At 45.6% G+C, this 20,539-nt stretch overlaps 1 protein-coding gene across 2 annotated transcripts in view; it reads left to right on the top strand.

Moving 5' to 3' along the window:
* The window catches only part of LOC118236696 (serine/threonine-protein kinase PAK 3), a 31,412-nt gene that overhangs the window by 4,119 nt on the left and 6,754 nt on the right, over nt 1-20,539 (top strand). The window contains exons 2-10 of one of the 2 annotated variants that reach the window (XM_035435263.1): nt 4,257-4,450; nt 5,675-5,775; nt 6,502-6,655; nt 7,124-7,161; nt 12,419-12,481; nt 16,238-16,384; nt 17,407-17,578; nt 18,014-18,077; nt 19,510-19,558. In XM_035435263.1, the coding sequence (XP_035291154.1) occupies nt 4,279-4,450; nt 5,675-5,775; nt 6,502-6,655; nt 7,124-7,161; nt 12,419-12,481; nt 16,238-16,384; nt 17,407-17,578; nt 18,014-18,077; nt 19,510-19,558 (960 nt within the window). In that variant the 5' untranslated portion in view covers nt 4,257-4,278. The remainder of the gene's footprint in view (nt 1-4,256; nt 4,451-5,674; nt 5,776-6,501; nt 6,656-7,123; nt 7,162-12,418; nt 12,482-16,237; nt 16,385-17,406; nt 17,579-18,013; nt 18,078-19,509; nt 19,559-20,539) is intronic. The other variant, XM_035435264.1, reaches the window with a different exon arrangement.

The following is a 20,539-nucleotide window of genomic DNA, read 5'->3' as shown; positions in this document are numbered from 1 at the left end:
TGATGCAGGCCAACCAGGCCAGAGGCTTGCACCCCACTTATGGTCAGAAACAGATAAAATTATGAGGTGTGAAAGGGATATGGCTTCTGTGGAGTTTCCATGGAAAATGGCTCTGATTATGGGATGGTTCAGGGGCCCGGCTCATGCTCAGGCTGTTGGGGCATAAGAGGTGAAGCCTGAAGCTTGCCGGCAGGTCTGAGCTCTCAGGTGGACTTCACACACAGGAGAAGAGAATAGAGCAACCAGGATAGATCACCCTCACAGCTGGGTTAGATCACACTCACTGCCAGGATAGATCACCCTCACAATTCATGTGGGCTGTGAGTGCTGAGTGCAGTATGCAGGGCTGAGTGCTGAGTGCTGAGTGCTGAGTGCAGGGTTAAGTGCTCAGGGATGAGTGTTGAGTACAGGGCTGAGTGCAGGGCTGAGTGCTGAGTGCTGAGTGCAGGGCTAAGTGCTCAGGGCTGAGTGTTGAGTACAGGGCTGAGTGCTGAGTGCTGAGTGCAGGGCTAAGTGCTCAGGGCTGAGTGTTGAGTACAGGGCTGAGTGCAGGGCTGAGTGCTGAGTGCTGAGTGCTGGGGGCTGAGGGCTGAGTGCTGAGTGCAGGGCTAAGTGCTCAGGGCTGAGTGGTGAGTACAGGGCTGAGTGCAGGGCTGAGTGCTGAGTGGTGAGTGCAGGGCTGAGTACTGAGTGCTGAGTGCAGGGCTGAGTACTGAGTGCTGAGTGCAGGGCTGAGTGCTGAGTGCTGAGTGCTGGGGGCTGAGGGCTGAGTGCTGAGTGCTGAGGGCTAAGTGCTCAGGGCTGAGTGTTGAGTACAGGGCTGAGTGCAGGGCTGAGTGCTGAGTGCTGAGTGCTGAGTGCAGGGCTGAGTGCTCAGGGCTGAGTGCTGAGTACAGGGCTGAGTGCTCAGGGTTGAGTGTTGAGTACAGGGCTGAGTGCTGAGTGCTGAGTGCAGGGCTAAGTGCTGAGTGCTGAGTACAGGGCTGAGTGCTGAGTGCTGAGTGCAGGTCTGAGTGCTGAGTGCTGAGTGCAGGGCTAAGTGCTGAGTGCTGAGTGCTGAGTGCTGAGGGCTGAGGGCTGAGGGCTGAGTGTTGAGGGCTGCTGTGGATGGGTGGTTTGAGCCGGCTGCCCTGTCTGTGCTGTAAATAGGTCAGTATTTTATGCTCAGCCTCGCTGAAGGATGAGGAAAGCCTGCCGCCCGAGGAGCTGCCATGTTTATCCATCCCTGCAGAAGCTCAGCAGTCAGCAAGCACTCATACAGCGATTAATTAGGCCACTGTAAGGGCGTGTGCAGGACTGTAGAGAACAGCGCCACCATGCGGCCGTGTGCAGGACTGCAGGCCGTAGAGAACAGCGCCACCATGAGGGCCTGTGCAGTACTGTAGAGAACAGCGCCACCATGAGGCCGTGTGCAGGGCTGCAGGCCGTAGAGAACAACACCACCATGAGGCCGTGTGCAGGACTGTAGAGAACAGTGCCACCATGAGGCCGTGTGCAGGGCTGCAGGCCATAGAGAATAGCGCCACCTTGAGGCTGTGTGCAGGACTGCAGGCTGTAGAGAACAGCGTCACCATGAGGCCGTGTGCAGGCCGTAGATAACAGCGCCACCATGAGGCCATGTGCAGGACTGTAGAAAAAAAAAGCTTATTTTCAACTGGAACTATTTCCTAGGAAATGAAACTTGAGACGACTGTACTTGAGCAAACTGGAATGGCCAGTGGCATGGCTTCCTATATGAGTGGAAGCTTCAGAGTGAAGAGCTTGGGCTGCTTGAGATGTGAGAAGGAAAGAAGCAACAGCAAAATTTAACCAATATTTATATAATTGTAATTTAATATTTATGTAATTGTAAGTAGAATCTATGAAATTAATTGCTTCACACGTACAGCCTCTGTAAACATGATTACAGAACAAGTTACTTTGGAGTGTATTTTTTACATTAGACCTCAAACACCTGAATGCCTCTTTACCTGCAACTGTAAAGCTGTGGGCTACTGTGTGCACATCATCAGAAATCAGGACATCCTCATAAAATACAGCACCAAAAAACTAACTAAAGCTGAAATAATATAAAAACCCAGAAAGTGAACTACATCTGTAAGAGGTCAGGACCCGGTTGTCTCTCGTTGACCTGCCCTAGTCATTGCTCTGCTCTTTTCGATAGCTGTGCGTTCTAGACAGGCCCCTGGAAGCCGGTTACCTGCAGGCATCAGGTCACATCCCCTCATTCAGCCTCTCAGAGAAACAGTGCCTTTTTGGTTCCAATCCAACGACTGGATCTATTCATTCTGAATACGTCAGTGCAGCTCAAAATGTCGGGACACTATTGGAGAGGCAGTGACAGCTGGAGAGAGATAGATGGCCGTCAGGTTCACTCTCGTCCATGACCACATTCAGAGTGGTTTTCTCCTCTATGCTTGAAATGCATTCTGTGGATGTGCTCTTGTGATGTTCAGGATTACACTGTGTGTTGTGTAGTAAAGGATGTTCTGTGTGATTTTCTGCTATGCTCTGTGCAGAAGATAATCTGGTGTGATGTTGTGCTTTGCACAGATGCTGTTCTAATGCACTAGTAGGTTGTATAGAGAGGATTATGTTGTGTTATACTGTGCTGTGCGGGATATTATATTGCACATGGTAGATTCCACATTGTGATGTTTACACATTGAAAATAATACATAGCCTACTGTATGTTACAATATATGAGCAAATGACTTGTTTAAATGCATAATTAGGAATACATTTTAAAATGAAGGATATAAATAAGAATATTTCAATAGTTTGAAAGTAGTTTGAAAGACATATTACAATTTAATATGAAATAGGCCTATTTTGTATTGAAGTGAATCAATTGTACTACAATGTAATAATGTATTAAATGTTGTAATGGCATAAAAACTAGTCCAATTGAGATTTATTCTTTAATTTTAGCATTTTATATTGGAATGGACACTTTCACCAATAATTACACAAGTTGAAATCGATGCAAAGCAAATTCTGGCACCACCTAAATAAATACAGCAAGTATCCACTCGGGGGAGGGGGGGGGGGCACTGCCATGCTGTCTCTATGCCTCATTAGTGAGCCTGTGATGGGCTGGGGGCTGGGGGGGGGGGTATTATTATATGAGACCAATGCAGATTAATTGCTGACATAAAACAGAGCAAGCATGGAGAGAGAGCTCTTATTAGGTTATATGCATATGGTACAAATGCACACAAACACACACACTCACACACTCACACACACGCTCACAAAAACTAAATTTGAAAATAATTTTCTCTGTGTGTGTCTGTGTAAGGCAGGATGCTGAAGCTAAGAGGGAATAGTGTAAATGTGCTATTTAAATCTGATACTCTGTATACGATGGAACAGATCTGGCTGCAAGGCTTTGAATAAATGCGTTACAACTCTCGGCTCTGCTCCTGAAATAAATTATGTGATCCCAGCAGGTTTCTCAAGCTCCACTCTTCAAGGTGCCGTTATGATTTTAATATCATTTATTTAAATGAGCTTAAACAACGTGCATTTCACACGTCATACATTTAAAGCACTGAGCTGCTTCTGATTAACCCCAACTCTGCTGATTAACCCCAACTCTGCTCAAAGGGTGTGGAGACAGAAATTAACCCACAAACTTGTGAGAAATGCGTGAGAAATGAACCCACAAACTTCTGAGAAATGCGTGAGAAATTAACCCACAAACTTATTTCAAACCTCTCCTCTTCTGATAAATCTCTCATTTCTGGAGGGGAAAAGTTAAAAGAGCTGCAGAGGACAGGAAATTGAAGATTTTGGGATTCTGAGGAGATTATAGGATACAGTGACCTCATGAGATCAGACTAGAGCTGCTCCTTCCCAGGCCTTTGAGAGCTGAAGATATTGGATGCTGGGTAATATTGTGCTCCAGGGAACATAATATGGACACTGTGTCCCTCACTAGGCGTGTCTCATAAAAATGTGCTGACTCTGGCGTTCTGGGGCGATTCTGGGTCAGTGTGGGGCCAGAGAAACCAGCAGTGCACTCTGGGATAGAGCAGCACTCTCAGCGTTTACCCGAAAGGACTTGTCTTTAATTAAGTATTTCATTTCGTTTTCAAAATTAGCGAGTAATGAATATGTAGCCATGCCAGTAAGGTATATTCAGTAAAATATATGGCACTACAGTTGTTCCTTCTTTCTGGAAAGAACAGTTTCTTCATTTGCAATAATCTGAGAGAGAATGGTGTTTTGATCTCAGCTTCTTTCTGTTCCAGGACGCTGTGAGTGCTGCTAAAGATGTCCCACAGTGTGGAACCTGAAGAGAAAGCACCAGCCCCCCCATTGAGAATGAACAGTAACAGCAGAGACTCTTCCTCAGTGAATCTCAGCTCCAAACCGCTCCCAATGGCTCCAGAGGAGAAGAACAGGAAGGCTCGACTGCGCTCCATCTTTCCCGGAGGAGACAAGAGTGAGCTCACCTGCGTGTACCCCTCACCCACCAGCACCTACCCCCACCCACCTGCACCTACCCTCACACACCAGCACCTACCCCCACCCACCAGCACCTACCCCCACCCACCTGCTCCTACCCCCACCCACCTGCACCTACCCTCACCCACCAGCACCTACCCCTCACCCACCTGCACCTACCCTCACCCACCAGCACCTACCCCCACCCACCTGCACCTACCCTCACCCACCAGCACCTACCCCCACCCACCAGCACCTACCCCCACCCACCTGCACCTACCCCCACCCACCTGCTCCTACCCCCACCCACCTGCACCTACCCTCACCCACCAGCACCTACCCCTCACCCACCTGCACCTACCCTCACCCACCAGCACCTACCCCCACCCACCTGCTCCTACCCCCACCCACCAGCACCTACCCCCACCCACCAGCACCTACCCCCACCCACCTGCTCCTACCCCCACCCACCAGCACCTACCCCCACCCATCTGCACCTACCCCCACTCACCTGCATGTACCCCTCACCCACCAGCACCTGCCCCCACCCATCTGCACCTACCCCCACTCACCTGCATGTACCCCCCACCCACCTGCTCCTACCCCCACTCCCACTCACCTACACCTGCCCCCCCCACCCACCTGCTCCTACCCCCACTCACCTGCTCCTACCCCCTCCCACCAGCACCTACCCCCACCCACCAGCACCTACCCCCACCCACCTGCTCCTACCCCCACCCACCAGCACCTACCCCCACCCACCTGCACCTACCCTCACCCACCAGCACCTACCCCCACCCACCTGCACCTACCCCCACTCACCTGCTCCTACCCCCACCCACCTGCACCTGCCCCCACCCACCTGTATCTACCCCTACCCCCACCCACCTGCACCTACCCCCACCCACCTGCATCTACCCCCACTCCCGCCCACCTGCTCCTGCCCCCACCCACCTGCACCTACCCCCACTCACCTGCTCCTACCCCCACCCACCTGCACCTGCCCCCGCTTCCTGCCCCCCACTCCCGCCCAACTGCACCTGCCCCTGCCCACTCACCTGCCCCCGCTCCCTGCCCCTGTTCCCCTCCTCCACCTGCACCTGACCCCAGCCCCCCCCACTAACCTGCCCCTGCTCCCCCCCCTGCCCATCTGACCCTGCTGCCCCCCCCCCCCCACTGAAATAATTTTGGTCACCATCTGTTCCATCTTCACTCTCTGCAGCCAATAAGAAGAAGGAGAAGGAACGTCCGGAAATCTCTCTGCCTTCGGACTTTGAGCACACAATACACGTGGGCTTCGACGCTGTAACCGGGGAATTCACCGTGAGTTCTGAATGCACCTCAGTGACCCCCAGTGTGCTGCAGTGTCACAGTGGAACCAGTATTAGTGCTCAGTGACCCCCAGTGTGCTGCAGTGTCACAGTGGAACTAGTATTAGTGCCTAGTGACCCCCAGTGTGCTGCAGTGTCACAGTGGAACCAGTATTAGTGCTCAGTGACCCCCAGTGTGCTGCAGTGTCACAGTGGAACTAGTATTAGTGCTCAGTGACCCCCAGTGTGCTGCAGTGTCACAGTGGAACCAGTATTAGTGCTCAGTGACCCCCACTGTGCTGCAGTGTCACAGTGGAACCAGTATTAGTGCTCAGTGACCCCCACAGACCCCATTGCTCAGAGAGGGTTCAACTCCTCAAACAATCCAAAGAGCAGCCTAAACGCATACTTCTTTTACATGGACACACTGCAGTGAGCAATGCGATGCTAACTGAATGGGATCACTACTGTTGTGAAATGCCATAGTGAATGAATGAGATCACTACTCTAGTGAGACGCCATAGTGACTGAATGGGATCACAACTCTAGTGAGACGCCATAGTGAATGAATGAGATCACTACTCTAGTGAGACGCCATAGTGAATGAATGAGATCACTACTCTAGTGAGACGCCATAGTGAATGAATGGGATCACTGCTCTAGTGAAATGCCATAGTGACTGAATGGGATCATTAGCACCAGTGCTAACACTCAGGTGGGTTCTTGTCCCTCATCTCAGGGCATCCCAGAGCAGTGGGCCCGACTCCTGCAGACCTCGAACATCACAAAGCTTGAGCAGAAGAAAAACCCCCAAGCCGTTCTGGACGTCCTCAAATTCTACGACTCCAAAGAAACAGTCAACAACCAGAAGTACATGAGTTTTACCTCCGGAGGTCAGCACCCAATGCTTTCCTGTGCATTTCTGTTTAACCCAGAGCTGACGGTTTTAATGAATGTTAAGGATATCTTACTTAGGCACCGGGCTGAGAGAATGATGTGTAAGTGAGCTGTGTAAGTTGATGCTGAAATTAAATCCTGGAGAAAGGCTAGGAACCAAAACATTCATTGTAATAATGTGAAGTGCCGCCACAGCACTCAAAAGCAGGGCTGTTGCTAATCCATTGGGAAAATCAATAACAATCTAATGTCTTTTTGCAAGTACGCTTTTATACACAAAATGCACTGAATGATGAACGCAATTTGATAAATGTGTGGAAGTTATTTATATAAAATAATCTTTTTTTGCTCATTTGTCCTGGAAAATAAAGGGGCTCTCTCTAAATACATTATGATGAATATGGCTGCTCATGAATTACATCATTAAGGGTTATTTTATGTATTCATATTCCTCTGTTTTTCAGATAAATCAGCACATGGTTACATGGCAGCTAACACTCTGGTAAGCAGTTTACTCAGAACTTCTAAATACACTTGATGGTAGGGATGGCAGGTATGCCCCACACCTATACAGTACAGAGAGTCTGCCACATTTCAGGGTTTCCTTGGGAAATATCCTCAATGACCACAGGCTCAGATTTAGCAAGTTCTAATGAATTATAGACAGAGCTTTGTGTCTGTGAGTAACTTGGCATTTTTGGGTGTTCAGATATTTGTTTCCATTTGCATATCATCCCTTGTATATGAGAGTATCAGCACCTCTTAATGATGAAGGTTTTGTTGTTATGAAATCTATCATGGAAAGAGTGTAAAGATGAAAGCTTCTTCACAAGGAATTTGTGTTTGATTGAAATGTTTTAACATGCCATAAGGGAACATCTCATGTTTCACACATCGTTGTAAGTGCAGTGTCCCTTTAACTACTAATAGTCTCAGTATCTGTGACTGATTAAGGCCAGCTGCACACCTGCTGGTGATTATTACTAACATGTTAAAAGCAGGTGTGTGAGGAGCAGAAAGGAGGCCATTTTGTAAGAAGCAGGGTTGAGTTTTCTTCTGTGGAAAACATGCAGTTCACCTTTGTTTTTTAAATAAATATATTTCTGTAAAGCTCCCTATCTCAGATAATTTCTGAATCATTCTGTATAGCAAAGGAATGCGCAACTTCGTGGAAAAAAAGCATTTGAAATAGTCTAGATCTCATAATAATGCAAATATGCGCATTCAGACGCTCAGAGTTTACAGGGTTTCAACTCAATGTGTCCTCACACTGCTGTAGTTATTAAATTATTCATTTGTTTACATGTTATACAATATAGCAGGCTAAACTTAGTTTCAGCAGGCCACAGATGAGTTTCCTTAGCTCTAGCTAATCAGAGCCATTGGTCTTGCATGTGTTCGAGCATCACTGACGAATGATTCACAAGGTTCTGTGGGCTTCATTTCCAGTCAAATTACTTTTTGTCTCTGTGTGAAGCTAGGCCACATCAAGCCTTCTATGGTTTTACATTTCATACCTGGAGCTAGGCCTCACCAAGCCTTCTATGGTCTTTAACTTTTTCTCTTTGCGGAGCTAGGCCCCTTCAAGACTTCTATGGTCTTTGCCTTCTGTCTGTGTATAGAGCTAGGGTCATCAAGCCTTCTATATTCTTGCTGTGTCAATTTTACAATATGTCCTTTCACACACATTCCTCAATAAAATCATATCACTTTCTGAGCTGTTTCAACTTTCCTATAGAATGTTTACTCTTGACTACTGTTGATCAATAATACTAGACTTTTGACACTACCTGACAGTTTTTGGTTGTCCATTTGTCAATGTCTAAGCATTGACTGCAGTCATGCATAAATGCCTGTCTGTAAAATGGTAGTAGGCCTTTCCCCCTTAACATGATCATTCAGGAAGTCTAGTTTACAGAAAATAAAAGCTTTCATTGATTTTGGCAACTGTGGAAGAAAAATGGACTTTCCCTGATTTTGTTGCCATGAATTCTAAAAATTTGTTTTGTCCATTATTGTTTGAATCCCACATATCATTCATGCCATGAACACATCAGTGTGTGTAACCTGAGTAGTTTCAGAGTGAGGTGAGTCACACACCTCACTCTGAGTGACATATGAGGAAGCTTCAGGTTCTGGAAGTGCATGCCAGTTCCCCACGAAGCAGGATTCAGGGATTCCTGGGCTGTTCCAGACTGAATCTCACCTCTTATGAATCTGTACAGCTCATTTTTGTTTGTGTGTGACACATTAATGACTCCAGTATTGTTGCATTGGAAGTCAACGGTGCTGGTTTGTACCAGAGCAGTAATAGGCGCTGTGTCAGCTGTTTAAAGGACAGTTTTATCAGCTATTTCAAGCAGCTGGCTTGTTTACACCATCAACTCAGGTTCCTGATGTAGTGCTGATTTTGTGCTAATTTTGTGCTGATTTAGTATTGATTTAGTGCTGATTTAGTGCTGATTTAGTATTGATTTAGTGCTGATTTAGGGCTGATTTGGTGCAGATTTAGCGCTGATTTAGGGATGATTTGGTGCTGATTTGATGCTGATTTAGTGCTGATTTGATGCTGATTTAGTGCTGATTTGATGCTGATTTAGTGCTGATTTGAAGCTGATTTAGTGACAGTTCTGATCCTGCTACTTAAGAGGGTGGTTTCACAGCTTTGACTTGTGAGCCACTGGGCAAATTGCATATTTTAGGGGATCTTTTCAGCTGTCACTGAAATTTTGTGGTGCATGAAGTGTGAATTGTAGCTGTATATTTAAGGAAATATGTGTGAATTTTCCACAAACTGACCCTGAACAATTATACTGGGACACAGTAGAACTGTGACATGGGAAACTGGGTGCATTTGAGACTGTTTGTGTCACTCTTACAGTGGTCTTAAGATAGTGTTCTCTGTAACACAACCCTTTGTGCAGAGCAAGGCTATCAAGGTTTGCTCATCAATGATTAAGACCACAGTATAATACTGTACTTCTGCTCACATGGACAGGAAAGCCGTGTCCCATAATGCACTCTGATCATAGTGGTACTAGACTGTCATTCCAAAGTGAAAATGGCATTGAGAATTTGAATATTTTCTGTATAGATAATATGTATGTAGGGTACCTCATAAAAGAACAGTCTCAAGTGGTGTAAATGTTCCCAGCAATTCCCAGAGGGGAAAGTCAAGATGGCTTGAATGGGAAAGGATAGTTAGTCTTAGGCCCCTCTCAGTGTTAGGCATTCTGTTTCCAGTTGCTTTAGATTCCAGCATCCTTCCAGGGCCAATATAAAGGCATGCAGCTGTCACTTTTGAAATAAAATTTGATGATCTATATTATATTGCCATGTAAGTAATAACAGCAACAAGAATATAGTGCATTAATTGATTAAGTATTCAAGTGTCATATTATATCATTTGCTCATTATAAAGAAGTAGCATTATTTCCAGAAACATATGTGGAAAAATATAAAATACTAGTGTCACTGGCCCCGTTTCATCAATAAAATTATGTATATTCCAAATTACTTTCAGTTACACCCGTACTCAATGTTCTCAGCATAAACTTTTTCATAAAGTCCCTGATTATAATTATCTTTAAAAGGATTTGAGGCTATAATATCATTTGGAATAATACACTATTTATTCATTCACAAATATCACGTGGATTCTCTAAAAAACACACTGAGAACATTTAGTTTTGAATTTAAGACTTTACCTGATGACTTCACTCGAGGCTGCTTTTAGTGCTGTTATAATCACACTTTCAGTGCTACAAATCAATCGGTTTCTATGGTGTTGAAGTTCTTTTTTCTACATCAATGGGACAAGATCTAAAATGTGATCTGAATCATAATGTGTTATTTATTATTATTATTTGGAGTTATAATAAAAATTTGTAGTTAGTCAATAAATATTAGAAAGTGAAAGTAGGGGGGAAACAACTTAAATGCTGACAGTTTATTAATAATTAGGCGATGGACACATACATGAGTAAGGTCATACATTGTATAAAGTCACTAGAATGAGCAATGAACAGGCTTGCTATTTGTAAGTGTGAAACTTGTAGCAGAGAAATACGGCATCTTACTGTTACTCTTACTGTTCAGTGAGAATAACATTTTTAAACATTTAATTGCTGTTCAAGAACAACAGGTAAAGCTGTAGACTGGAAACAGAAACCCGTATCAGTGACCTCTGTGTTGACCTTTGACCTTCAGATCATTTAAACAGAGTTTTTTGGGGAGAAGTCAGAGCTACAGGCCTGCCTCGTTCCTCATAACTGTGGATGGATGTTGAGTCGGGCAGGTTAGAGACTGCGTATTCATATGAAGTCATATCAGAAACCACAACATCCCCCTTTGACCCAATGTTCTGAAAATCAGTGGGGTTCTGTGGTGGAAAACACTGACAATTAGTAATGCAATAGATAATGCACTTAATAATACATGATGATGAAGGCTAGAAACTGGTAATCAGTTGAAGGATAGAAGGATGAAAATAATGATAGAAGGATGAGTAGAGCAACAGACAGATTACCCTTAAGAGTCCATTTCATATCCTCTCCTCATTAACTGACCCAGCAACCCATGCAGTACACATAAAGAGAAACTGCTGACATTGTGGTTTTTACATCAATTAAGTCTATGTCTATCTTTCAATCTTTCAGAGCACGCATGCCAGTTTAGACCGGTTCTTCAGTGCAGTCCCATCAGAAAGGCTTCGGCTTGATGCCGTAAGCTCTGTGTGCTTCATGTCTCAGAAGCTTCAGAAGAAATGTGTTGGGGTGTCTGTGCAGACAGCAGTGTTGATAGAGAAACCTGACACTACAGTAACTGTGGAACCACCTTTTTTCAATTTAAAAAAATCTAATCAGCTTCATGAGTGAATTTAAGTCAATGACATTAAACTAGTGCCCCCACCCCACCCAGTTCATTTACTTGTGTGTTGGTTTGTGTGTAAAATCCACCCCCTCCACCCCACCCAGGCCATTTGTTTTTGTATCGGTTCATGTCCAAAATCCCTTGCCCCCCACCCAGGCTATTTGCCTTTGTGTGCTGGTTTGTGTGTAAAATCCCCCTCCCCCCCCAGTTCATTTGCTGTTCTGCTGGTTTGTGTGTAAACCCTCCCCCCCCCCCCCCCCCCCCCCCCCCCAGTCCATTTGCTGTTCTGCTGGTTTGTGTGTAAGCCCCTCCCCCCCAGTCCATTTGCTGTTATGCTGGTTTGTGTGTAAGCCTCTCCCCTCCAGTCCATTTGCTGTTATGCTGGTTTGTGTGTAAGCCCCCCCCCCCCCCCAGTCCATTTGCTGTTCTGCTGGTCTGTGTGTAAGCCCCTCCCCCCCCAGTCCATTTGCTGTTATGCTGGTTTGTGTGTAAGCCCCCCCCCCCCCCAGTCCATTTGCTGTTCTGCTGGTCTGTGTGTAAGCCCCTCCCCCCCAGTCCATTTGCTGTTCTGCTGGTCTGTGTGTAAGCCCCTCCCCCCCCAGTCCATTTGCTGTTATGCTGGTTTGTGTGTAAGCCTCTCCCCCCCAGTCCATTTGCTGTTATGCTGGTTTGTGTGTAAGCCCCTCCCCCTCCAGTCCATTTCTTGTTCTGCTGGTCTGTGTGTAAGCCCCTCCCCCCCAGTCCATTTGCTGTTCTGCTGGTTTGTGTGTAAACCCCTCCCCCCCAGTCCATTTGCTGTTCTGCTGGTTTGTGTGTAAGCCCCTCCCCCCCAGTCCATTTGCTGTTCTGCTGGTTTGTGTGTAAGCCCCTCCCATTCTCACACTCAGAACCGGCTACTGTCCTCCGGACCACCTGCCAGCCTTAGAACCTGCAGCGCTTTATTTGACAAGGTAACGCCTCACATGCTTTATATACATGATATGCCACACCTGCACGTTATACATATAATATACACGTCATACACATACAACATACACCTCATATACATACAATATACACATACAACATATACCTTATATACATACAATATACACATACAACATACACCTCATATACATATAACTTTGTTGTACGTCACTCTGGACAAGAGCGTCTGCCAAATGTATGTGATGTAATATAATACACGTATATAACATACACCTCATATACATATTTATATGTACATATATAAACATATAATATACACTTCATATACATATTTATATGCACATATATACACACATGTATATATACACACAAGTAATACACACCTCATACACATGTTTATATATACATATGATATACACATATAATATGTACCATATATATATTTATTTCCACATATAATAAACTCATAATATACATTGACGCTGATGTTTTCAAAAGGTTATGATCATCTTGGAACACTGAACAATTACCTCTTAAAATGATAGTGACGGAATGGAGAGAAGATAGATGCTTCAGTTATGATGCCAGTCAAAAGTTCATTTCCCTTACAAAAAGTGTCAAAATAAAATGCACTAACCTTTTCCACAGATGTTATTCAACATGAAAGAGCATGCGTTTTTATATGAAACATAACTAAATCAAGCTGACAAACTGATGTATTTGGCTCAAATGTTTCATTTGAATGCCTCAGGATAGCAAAGACAGGCCCCCACAGAACATTGCCATTATTGGCAGCTTGATTTATAGGTTGATTGACTGTTTGTTTGGTTGATTTAAATATTGACTGTCTGATTGGTTGATTTGTACACTGATGGTTTGATTGGTTGATTTATAGCTTGATAGAGCATTTGCTGCTACTGCACACCATTTGCTCAGTTTTTCAGCAATTCTCCTGTCAGACTTAGCTCTGCTCAACATGCTCAGCTGATCTTAGATATGCTGAGCTCAACCCTAACCCATCTTCCATCTCCATTCCTCAGTAATTCTTTCTTAGACAGTGTTGTAGTCCTTTAACACAGTGTTGTAGTCCTTCTGTACTCCTCTATTGCATGCTCTGAACTAACTTGCTCCACCTGTCAGGTACGTATTGACTCAAACCTGGGACATCACCTCAGCATGTGACATGACCCATGATCCCTGGATAGCATCTCACTTCCTGGCAAAACGTGCTCATGACCTCTGGACTTGTGTCCTCGCTGCTGCAGTGTAAGAGAATAACGGATTGGGAAAATGGCTGGTTGTGGAGTGGGCTTTTGGACTTACTTTAAATGTGGGAATTTCTTCATCTCAAGTGTTCATCCACTGCATATGTTAGAAAGAGAGGGGCTGCAACAGGCTTCCTGCAGGTGTGTGCAGGCAGCTTCCACTTCTCACCTCTACCAAATGGGAAAAGGGTTTTTATAGCAGCTTGAAAAATGGAGGAAGAAAGCCACTTCATACTATATGCAGTACACACACATACTGTACACACACACACATTCTCTCTCTCACACACACATACACACACACTCTCTCTCACACACACACACACACACACACATACATACACACACACACTCTCTCTCTCACACACACATACACACAGTTACACACATAGTTGCGCACACACACACACACATTCTGTTTAATTTTTTCCATAGATTGCGTTGTTGCCGTTCTCGTTGTGTTAGTGTTAATCAGTTTAACCTTCAGGGTCCAAGTTGAACTATGCGGTTGTTCCCTGCACTTGGACCGGTACTTCTCTCTAGGGGTTTCGTCATACTTGTTCCTGGTTATGGTTATACACTTTGTTGTACGTCGCTCTGGATAAGAGCGTCTGCCAAATGCCTGTAATGTAATGTAATAGTCTTTTTTATTTAATAGTGTTTTTCTTGAGTCTTGTGTTTTTCTGGAGTCTCTGGTTTTTCTGGAGTCTTGTGTTTTTCTGGAGTCTTGGGTTTTTCTGGAGTCTTGGGTTTTTCTGGATTCTTGGGTTTTTCTGGAGACTTCTGTATTCACGTTTGAGGAACTCTGTGCATGTCTGCTTTTTTCTTTTGTTGCATGACAGAAATATCTAAATAAAATAAGAAACTAGCTTCCCTGAATCAAAGCTATTTTTCTTCCTGTAATAACTGTGATCATTCCTGGACAGAAATAATTATGTTATGTCAACAATACTGAAAATAGCATATTTAATATACCCTCATAGAAAAGAATGAATTAGGGTAATCAATCTGTAAGGGTAGGAATGGGTTAGGGTCGAGATGTGACAGTGCATAGATGTGTTCGGGTAGAGATGGGTGAGGATATGGATGAGTAAGGGTACAAATGTATTAGGGAAGGGATGTGTCAGGGTACAGATGTGTTAGGGTAGAGATGGGTAAGGGTATGGATGGGTAAGGGTACAAATGTATTAGGGAAGGGATGTGTTAGGGTAGAGATGTTTTAGGGTAAGGATGAGTAAGGGTACAGGAAATAACCATTAATACTGGAGTTCCAGGAGTCGGGGAGAGAGGATAGAGTATTGTCATCATTCGGCAGCAGTGCTTTACCTCTCATTTCAGGCTCCAGACTCAGGTGTGCAGTAAAGGAACTTTTTAAACCCTGAATTATACATGCGAGAGTCAGGGGTGAGGGTTGAATTTCAGGTGTTCAGGCCCCACTGGCGTCTCAGGCGTTCCGTCGGCTGGTATCTGCTGATGTCAGAGCCCTGCTTCATCTTCAGCTTCATCGCTTCTGCTTGCAGCTTCACAGATGCAGACTAGTAGTCAGGCTTGACATGCTTCCCCTAGTGGACACATGGCAGAACTGCGGTGAATGAACCTTAAAGCCACTATGAAGCGTGTCTGTCATGGTTTGATAACAGTGCGCTTGTGTGTTCATTTCTGTGGTCTACGGGAGCGGTTTTCTGGTCTGCAGTGACACCTTGTCTTCTGTATTAACATCATTAATGTTAACATCAGCCTGCCCAGGGACAACAGATGCAAATTAGCGATCTGGCTAAATCTGGCACATTTACATCACAGAATAGTGATGTTGATCAATGTAAATGGACTGTATTTATATAAATGGACTGCATTTATATAGTGCTTTTATCCAAAGCGCATTACAATTGATGCCTCTCATTCACCAGAGCAGTTAGGGGTTAGGTATCTTGCTCAAGGACACTTCGACACACCCAGGGCGGGGATCGAACCGGCAACCCTCCGACTGCCAGACAACCGCTCTTACCTCCTGAGCTATGTCGCCCCTATGTGTATTGTCCCTGTCAAATAAATAAATAAATAAAAATAAAATAAATATAATAAATCAAAAATATGCTCAGAGGGGGGAGAAGTGTTCCTCTGCCTCCTCCACTGTGGGGAGAGAAGGGGGCAAAATGAGGGCATTGCCCCCGCTGCCTCCTCCACTGTGGGGAGAGAATGGGGCAAAATGAGGGCATTGCCCCCGCTGCCTCCTCCACTGTGGTGAGAGAATCGGGCAAAATGAAGGCATTGCCCCCACTGCCTCCCTCTGGAGATGCTTCCAGCAGGCTGACCATGTGGCATACACACAGTGAACATGCTGGCATTGCCACTGTTACTGAAACCCATTAGCAAAAATGACAAGCAGCACCTAGAAATCAAACATTTGGATTTTGGTAAAAACTGCACCTACAGCCTAGTCTCTTTTTAAGACCCAGATAATTAACACAGTAAAAGTAATCCTGTGCAGTTAGCATGCTTTCCTTTATTCCACAGGGCACGAAGACTGCCTCCGAGCCTCCGCTAGCCCCTCCAGTGTCCGAAGAGGAGGATGATGAGGATGAGGAAGAAGAGGATGATGATGATGATGATGATAATGAACTGCCCCCGATTATTGCACCCCGTCCAGAGCACACCAAATCTGTGAGAACAGTCATCCAAAACATGCATCTGTGAGAACAGTCATCCAAAACATGCATCTGTGAGAACAGTCATCCAAAACACACATTTGTGAGAACAGTCATCCAAAACATGCATCTGTGAGAACAGTCATCCAAAACATGCATCTGTGAGAACAGTCATCCAAAACATGCATCTGTGAGAACAGTCATCCAAAACATGCATCTGTGAGAACAGTCATCCAAAACATGCATTTGTGTAATGCCATGTGAGGGGTTGCATGGAAACCTGCATATACCTCAGTGGAGTAAATATACCGATTTCTTTAGAGCAAATTGCAGTTTTACTAAATATGACACTGAACAGAAAGCTTTCACAAATATATATATTTCTTTTTTTGACAATGGTTATAATAGTTATAACAGTTTTTTATAGGAAAAAACAGAATATGTAGGTGGTTAGAATAATGATGTGTTCGCTTAGCGTTCATGTGAACCTTTCGCAGAAAGGGACATTTTGTCTAATGGAGGTGTCCCGAGTCTGATGGGGGTGTCCCGGGTCTGATGGGGGTGTCCCGAGTCTGATGGGGGTGTCCCGGGTCTAATGGGGGTGTCCCGAGTCTCATGGGGGTGTCCCGGGTCTAATGGGGGTGTCCTGAGTCTCATGGGGGTGTCCCGGGTCTAATGGGGGTGTCCCGGGTCTAATGGGGGTGTCCCGAGTCTAATGAGGGTGTCCCGGGTCTAATGGGGGTGTCCCGGGTCTAATGGGGGTGTCCCGAGTCTCATGGGGGTGTCCCGGGTCTAATGGGGGTGTCCCGGGTCTAATGGGGGTGTCCCGAGTCTAATGGGGGTGTCCTGAGTCTGATGGGGGTGTCCCAAGTCTGATGGGGGTGTCCCAAGTCTAATGGGGGTGTCCCAAGTCTGATGGGGGTGTCCTGGGTCACAGGGGGGTGTCCCAAGTCTGATGGGGGTGTCCCGAGTCACAGGGGGGTGTCCTGGGTCACAGGGGGGTGTCCCGAGTCTAATGAGGGTGTCCCGTCCCGGCAGATCTTCACCCGCTCAGTCATGGAGCCAGCGGCGCCCCCCGCCCCTGTGAAGGAGGACACAACCCCGCCCGAATCACAGGCCCCCGAGAACACCTCCAGCACCCTGTACCGGCACACGGACCGGCAGAGGAAGAAGTCCAAGATGACGGACGAGGAGATTTTGGAGCGACTGCGTACGTTTCTCTCCTGTCACACTTCCGCTGCTATGAACATCCTGTTTGGAATCTCTGCTTCTCTTTCATCTGGGGGCTGTTACTGTGGCTGGTTTTAAATCATCTTGTTGTAAAGTCATTTGACTGCATGGAATGTATACATCACATAAACAATAAAACCATCACGCAAGCAAATAATAACATTAGCAAAAGATTAGCATCCCAGAGGTTTTTAACTTTCTACAATTCTTTCAAATCAATATTTAATACAATAAATAATCATCTTTCCACTTCACAACTTGCATCTTATTGGTATTAATGGCACACTGAGCTGAAGCTAAGGTGTAAAAAACACAATGTTGAGAACATATCACAAATTATGTATTATCACAGATCGTAACCCTGACAGCTGCTGAGTTTTGTGATATCTTATGCCTCCCCTCTCTTCTGTTTCAGGAAGCATTGTGAGTGTGGGGGACCCAAAAAAGAAATACACACGCTTCGAGAAGATTGGACAAGGGTAAGCGGCTATCGAGAGGGCAGTCTCTCTTATTGGACAAGGGTAAGCGCTATCGAGAGGACAGTCTCTCTTATTGGACAAGGGTAAGCGCTATCGAGAGGACAGTCTCTCTTATTGGACAAGTGTAAGCGCTATCGAGAGGACAGTCTCTCTTATTGGACAAGGGTAAGCGCTATCGAGAGGACAGTCTCTCTTATTGGACAAGGGTAAGCAGCTATCAAGAGGGCAGTCTGTCTTAATCTCCCCTTGGCTTGAGTCAGCTGTATATTTTAATAGCCGAATTTGGACACGGCACGGTGCACCAGTGCATAAGCAGTAGTAAGCCGTTCTTATGCCACCTTCAGGACGGAAAGCACCAGGCCTCTACTGAGGGTTTGAGGAGAGTAAGGGTCGTGTAAGGAAAAGCACCAGGCCTCTACTGAGGGTTTGAGGAGAGTAAGGGCCGTGTAAGGAAAAGCACCAGGCCTCTACTGAGGGTTTGGGGAGAGTAAGGGTCGTGTAAGGAAAAGCACCAGGCCTCTACTGAGGGTTTGAGGAGAGTAAGGGTCGTGTAAGGAAAAGCACCAGGCCTCTACTGAGGGTTTGGGGAGAGTAAGGGCCGTGTAAGGAAAAGCACCAGGCCTCTACTGAGGGTTTGGGGAGAGTAAGGGTCGTGTAATGGGAGGTTGCAGAACTGCATTGTGGGTGCCCTTCCTTCCACAAGCCTGTCAGTCAGTACCGTAACCCAGGCTATTGCCAAGGAGAGAACAGCGCAGTACTGGCACAGTTAGGCTGGGGTTGCCACGGTGACAGATTCACAGATAGTAAGGCTTTAAAAGTCAGCAGTTTTAGTGATTCTACTTCTCTTGAGGAGCACAGTGACTTGGAGCTCAGAGCTTAGAGCACCGCACCAGCCTGCAGTCATTGGGTTATTCAAGGCAGAACTGAAAAAAACCAACAAATATCCCCACCTCCCTACCCCCCAGAACCAATTATTGGTACAGCTCAGCTGCTTCTCAAATTTAACCCTAAATTATAAATGCATGTTCTGTGCAATACTGCCACCTGGTGGTTACTTGGGCTTTTTATTGAACAGGAACGTGAGCCATTGTAAAACAAAAGGTGGCTAGCCAATCTCAAGCCCCACATTCTTCTTGGATATAGACAGTTAAACATTTATTTTGCTAATTATATCATGTCTACAGGGTCTTTCAGATTCACTATTTAATATTTTCCACATTCAACACCTGCCACAGAAAGGGTGCTTTATCAAGTCTATTAACTCTGACTAATAAAAAAAACACTTTCCTACTTGCGAAGAGACTATATCCAGCAAAAGTAAAAATAGCTGACCTCTGTTGAAGCCACAGCCATGTGTGTTACAAACAGATTTCACTGTGTCCAGTGGAAACTAATAAATCAACCCTAACCCGGGCTGTATGTGTTTCCACAGAGCCTCTGGGACAGTGTACACAGCCATTGACATCGCCACCGGCCAGGAGGTAAGCCAGCTTCCCTGTGCTGGACACAGAGCTCTGAGAGATAAGGACAGAATGAGTGCAGTAGGAATAGCAGCCTGTCAAAGGCTGGTAAAGGTCTGAGGGACGTGGATTAGGTGGCTGTGCCCAGATACTACACTGTTGTATCGCAGTGTGTGTTTGAACTTCAGTACTGTATCGCAGTGTGTGTTTGATCTGCAGTGCTGTATCGCAGTGTGTGTTTGATCTGCAGTACTGTACCGCAGTGTGTGTTTGATCTGCAGTGCTGTATCGCAGTGTGTGTTTGATCTGCAGTGCTCTATCGCAGTGTGTGTTTGATCTGCAGTGCTGTATCGCAGTGTGTTTGATCTACAGTGCTGTATCGCGGTGTGTGTTTGATCTGCAGTGCTGTATCGCAGTGTGTGTTTGATCTGCAGTGCTGTATCGCAGTGTATGTTTGATCTGCAGTGCTTTATCGCGGTGTGTGTTTGATCTGCAGTGCTGTATCGCAGTGTATGTTTGATCTGCAGTGCTTTATCGCGGTGTGTGTTTGATCTGCAGTGCTGTATCGCAGTGTGTGTTTGATCTGCAGTGCTGTATCGCAGTGCGTGTTTTATCTGCAGTGCTTTATCGCGGTGTGTGTTTGATCTGCAGTGCTGTATCGCAGTGTGTGTTTGATCTGCAGTGCTGTATCGCAGTGTATGTTTGATCTGCAGTGCTGTATCGCAGTGTATGTTTGATCTGCAGTACTGTATCACGGTGTGTGTTTGATCTGCAGTGCTGTATCACGGTGTGTGTTTGATCTGCAGTGCTCTATCGCAGTGCGTGTTTGATCTGCAGTACTGTATCACGGTGTGTGTTTGATCTGCAGTGCTGTATCGCAGTGTGTGTTTGATCTGCAGTGCTTTATCGCAGTCCATGTTTGATTAAGACAAAGACCAGGCGGATCTGGCGTAACACTTTGTTTCTTTGTTTATATCATGGAGACCATTATTAGGCCAGAAT

The sequence above is a fragment of the Anguilla anguilla genome, chromosome 9 (genome assembly GCF_013347855.1).
Source record: "Anguilla anguilla isolate fAngAng1 chromosome 9, fAngAng1.pri, whole genome shotgun sequence".
Classification (NCBI taxonomy): Eukaryota; Metazoa; Chordata; class Actinopteri; order Anguilliformes; family Anguillidae; genus Anguilla; species Anguilla anguilla.
Note: the sequence above shows the minus strand (reverse complement) of the source record. Positions and strands in the feature narration are given on the sequence as shown.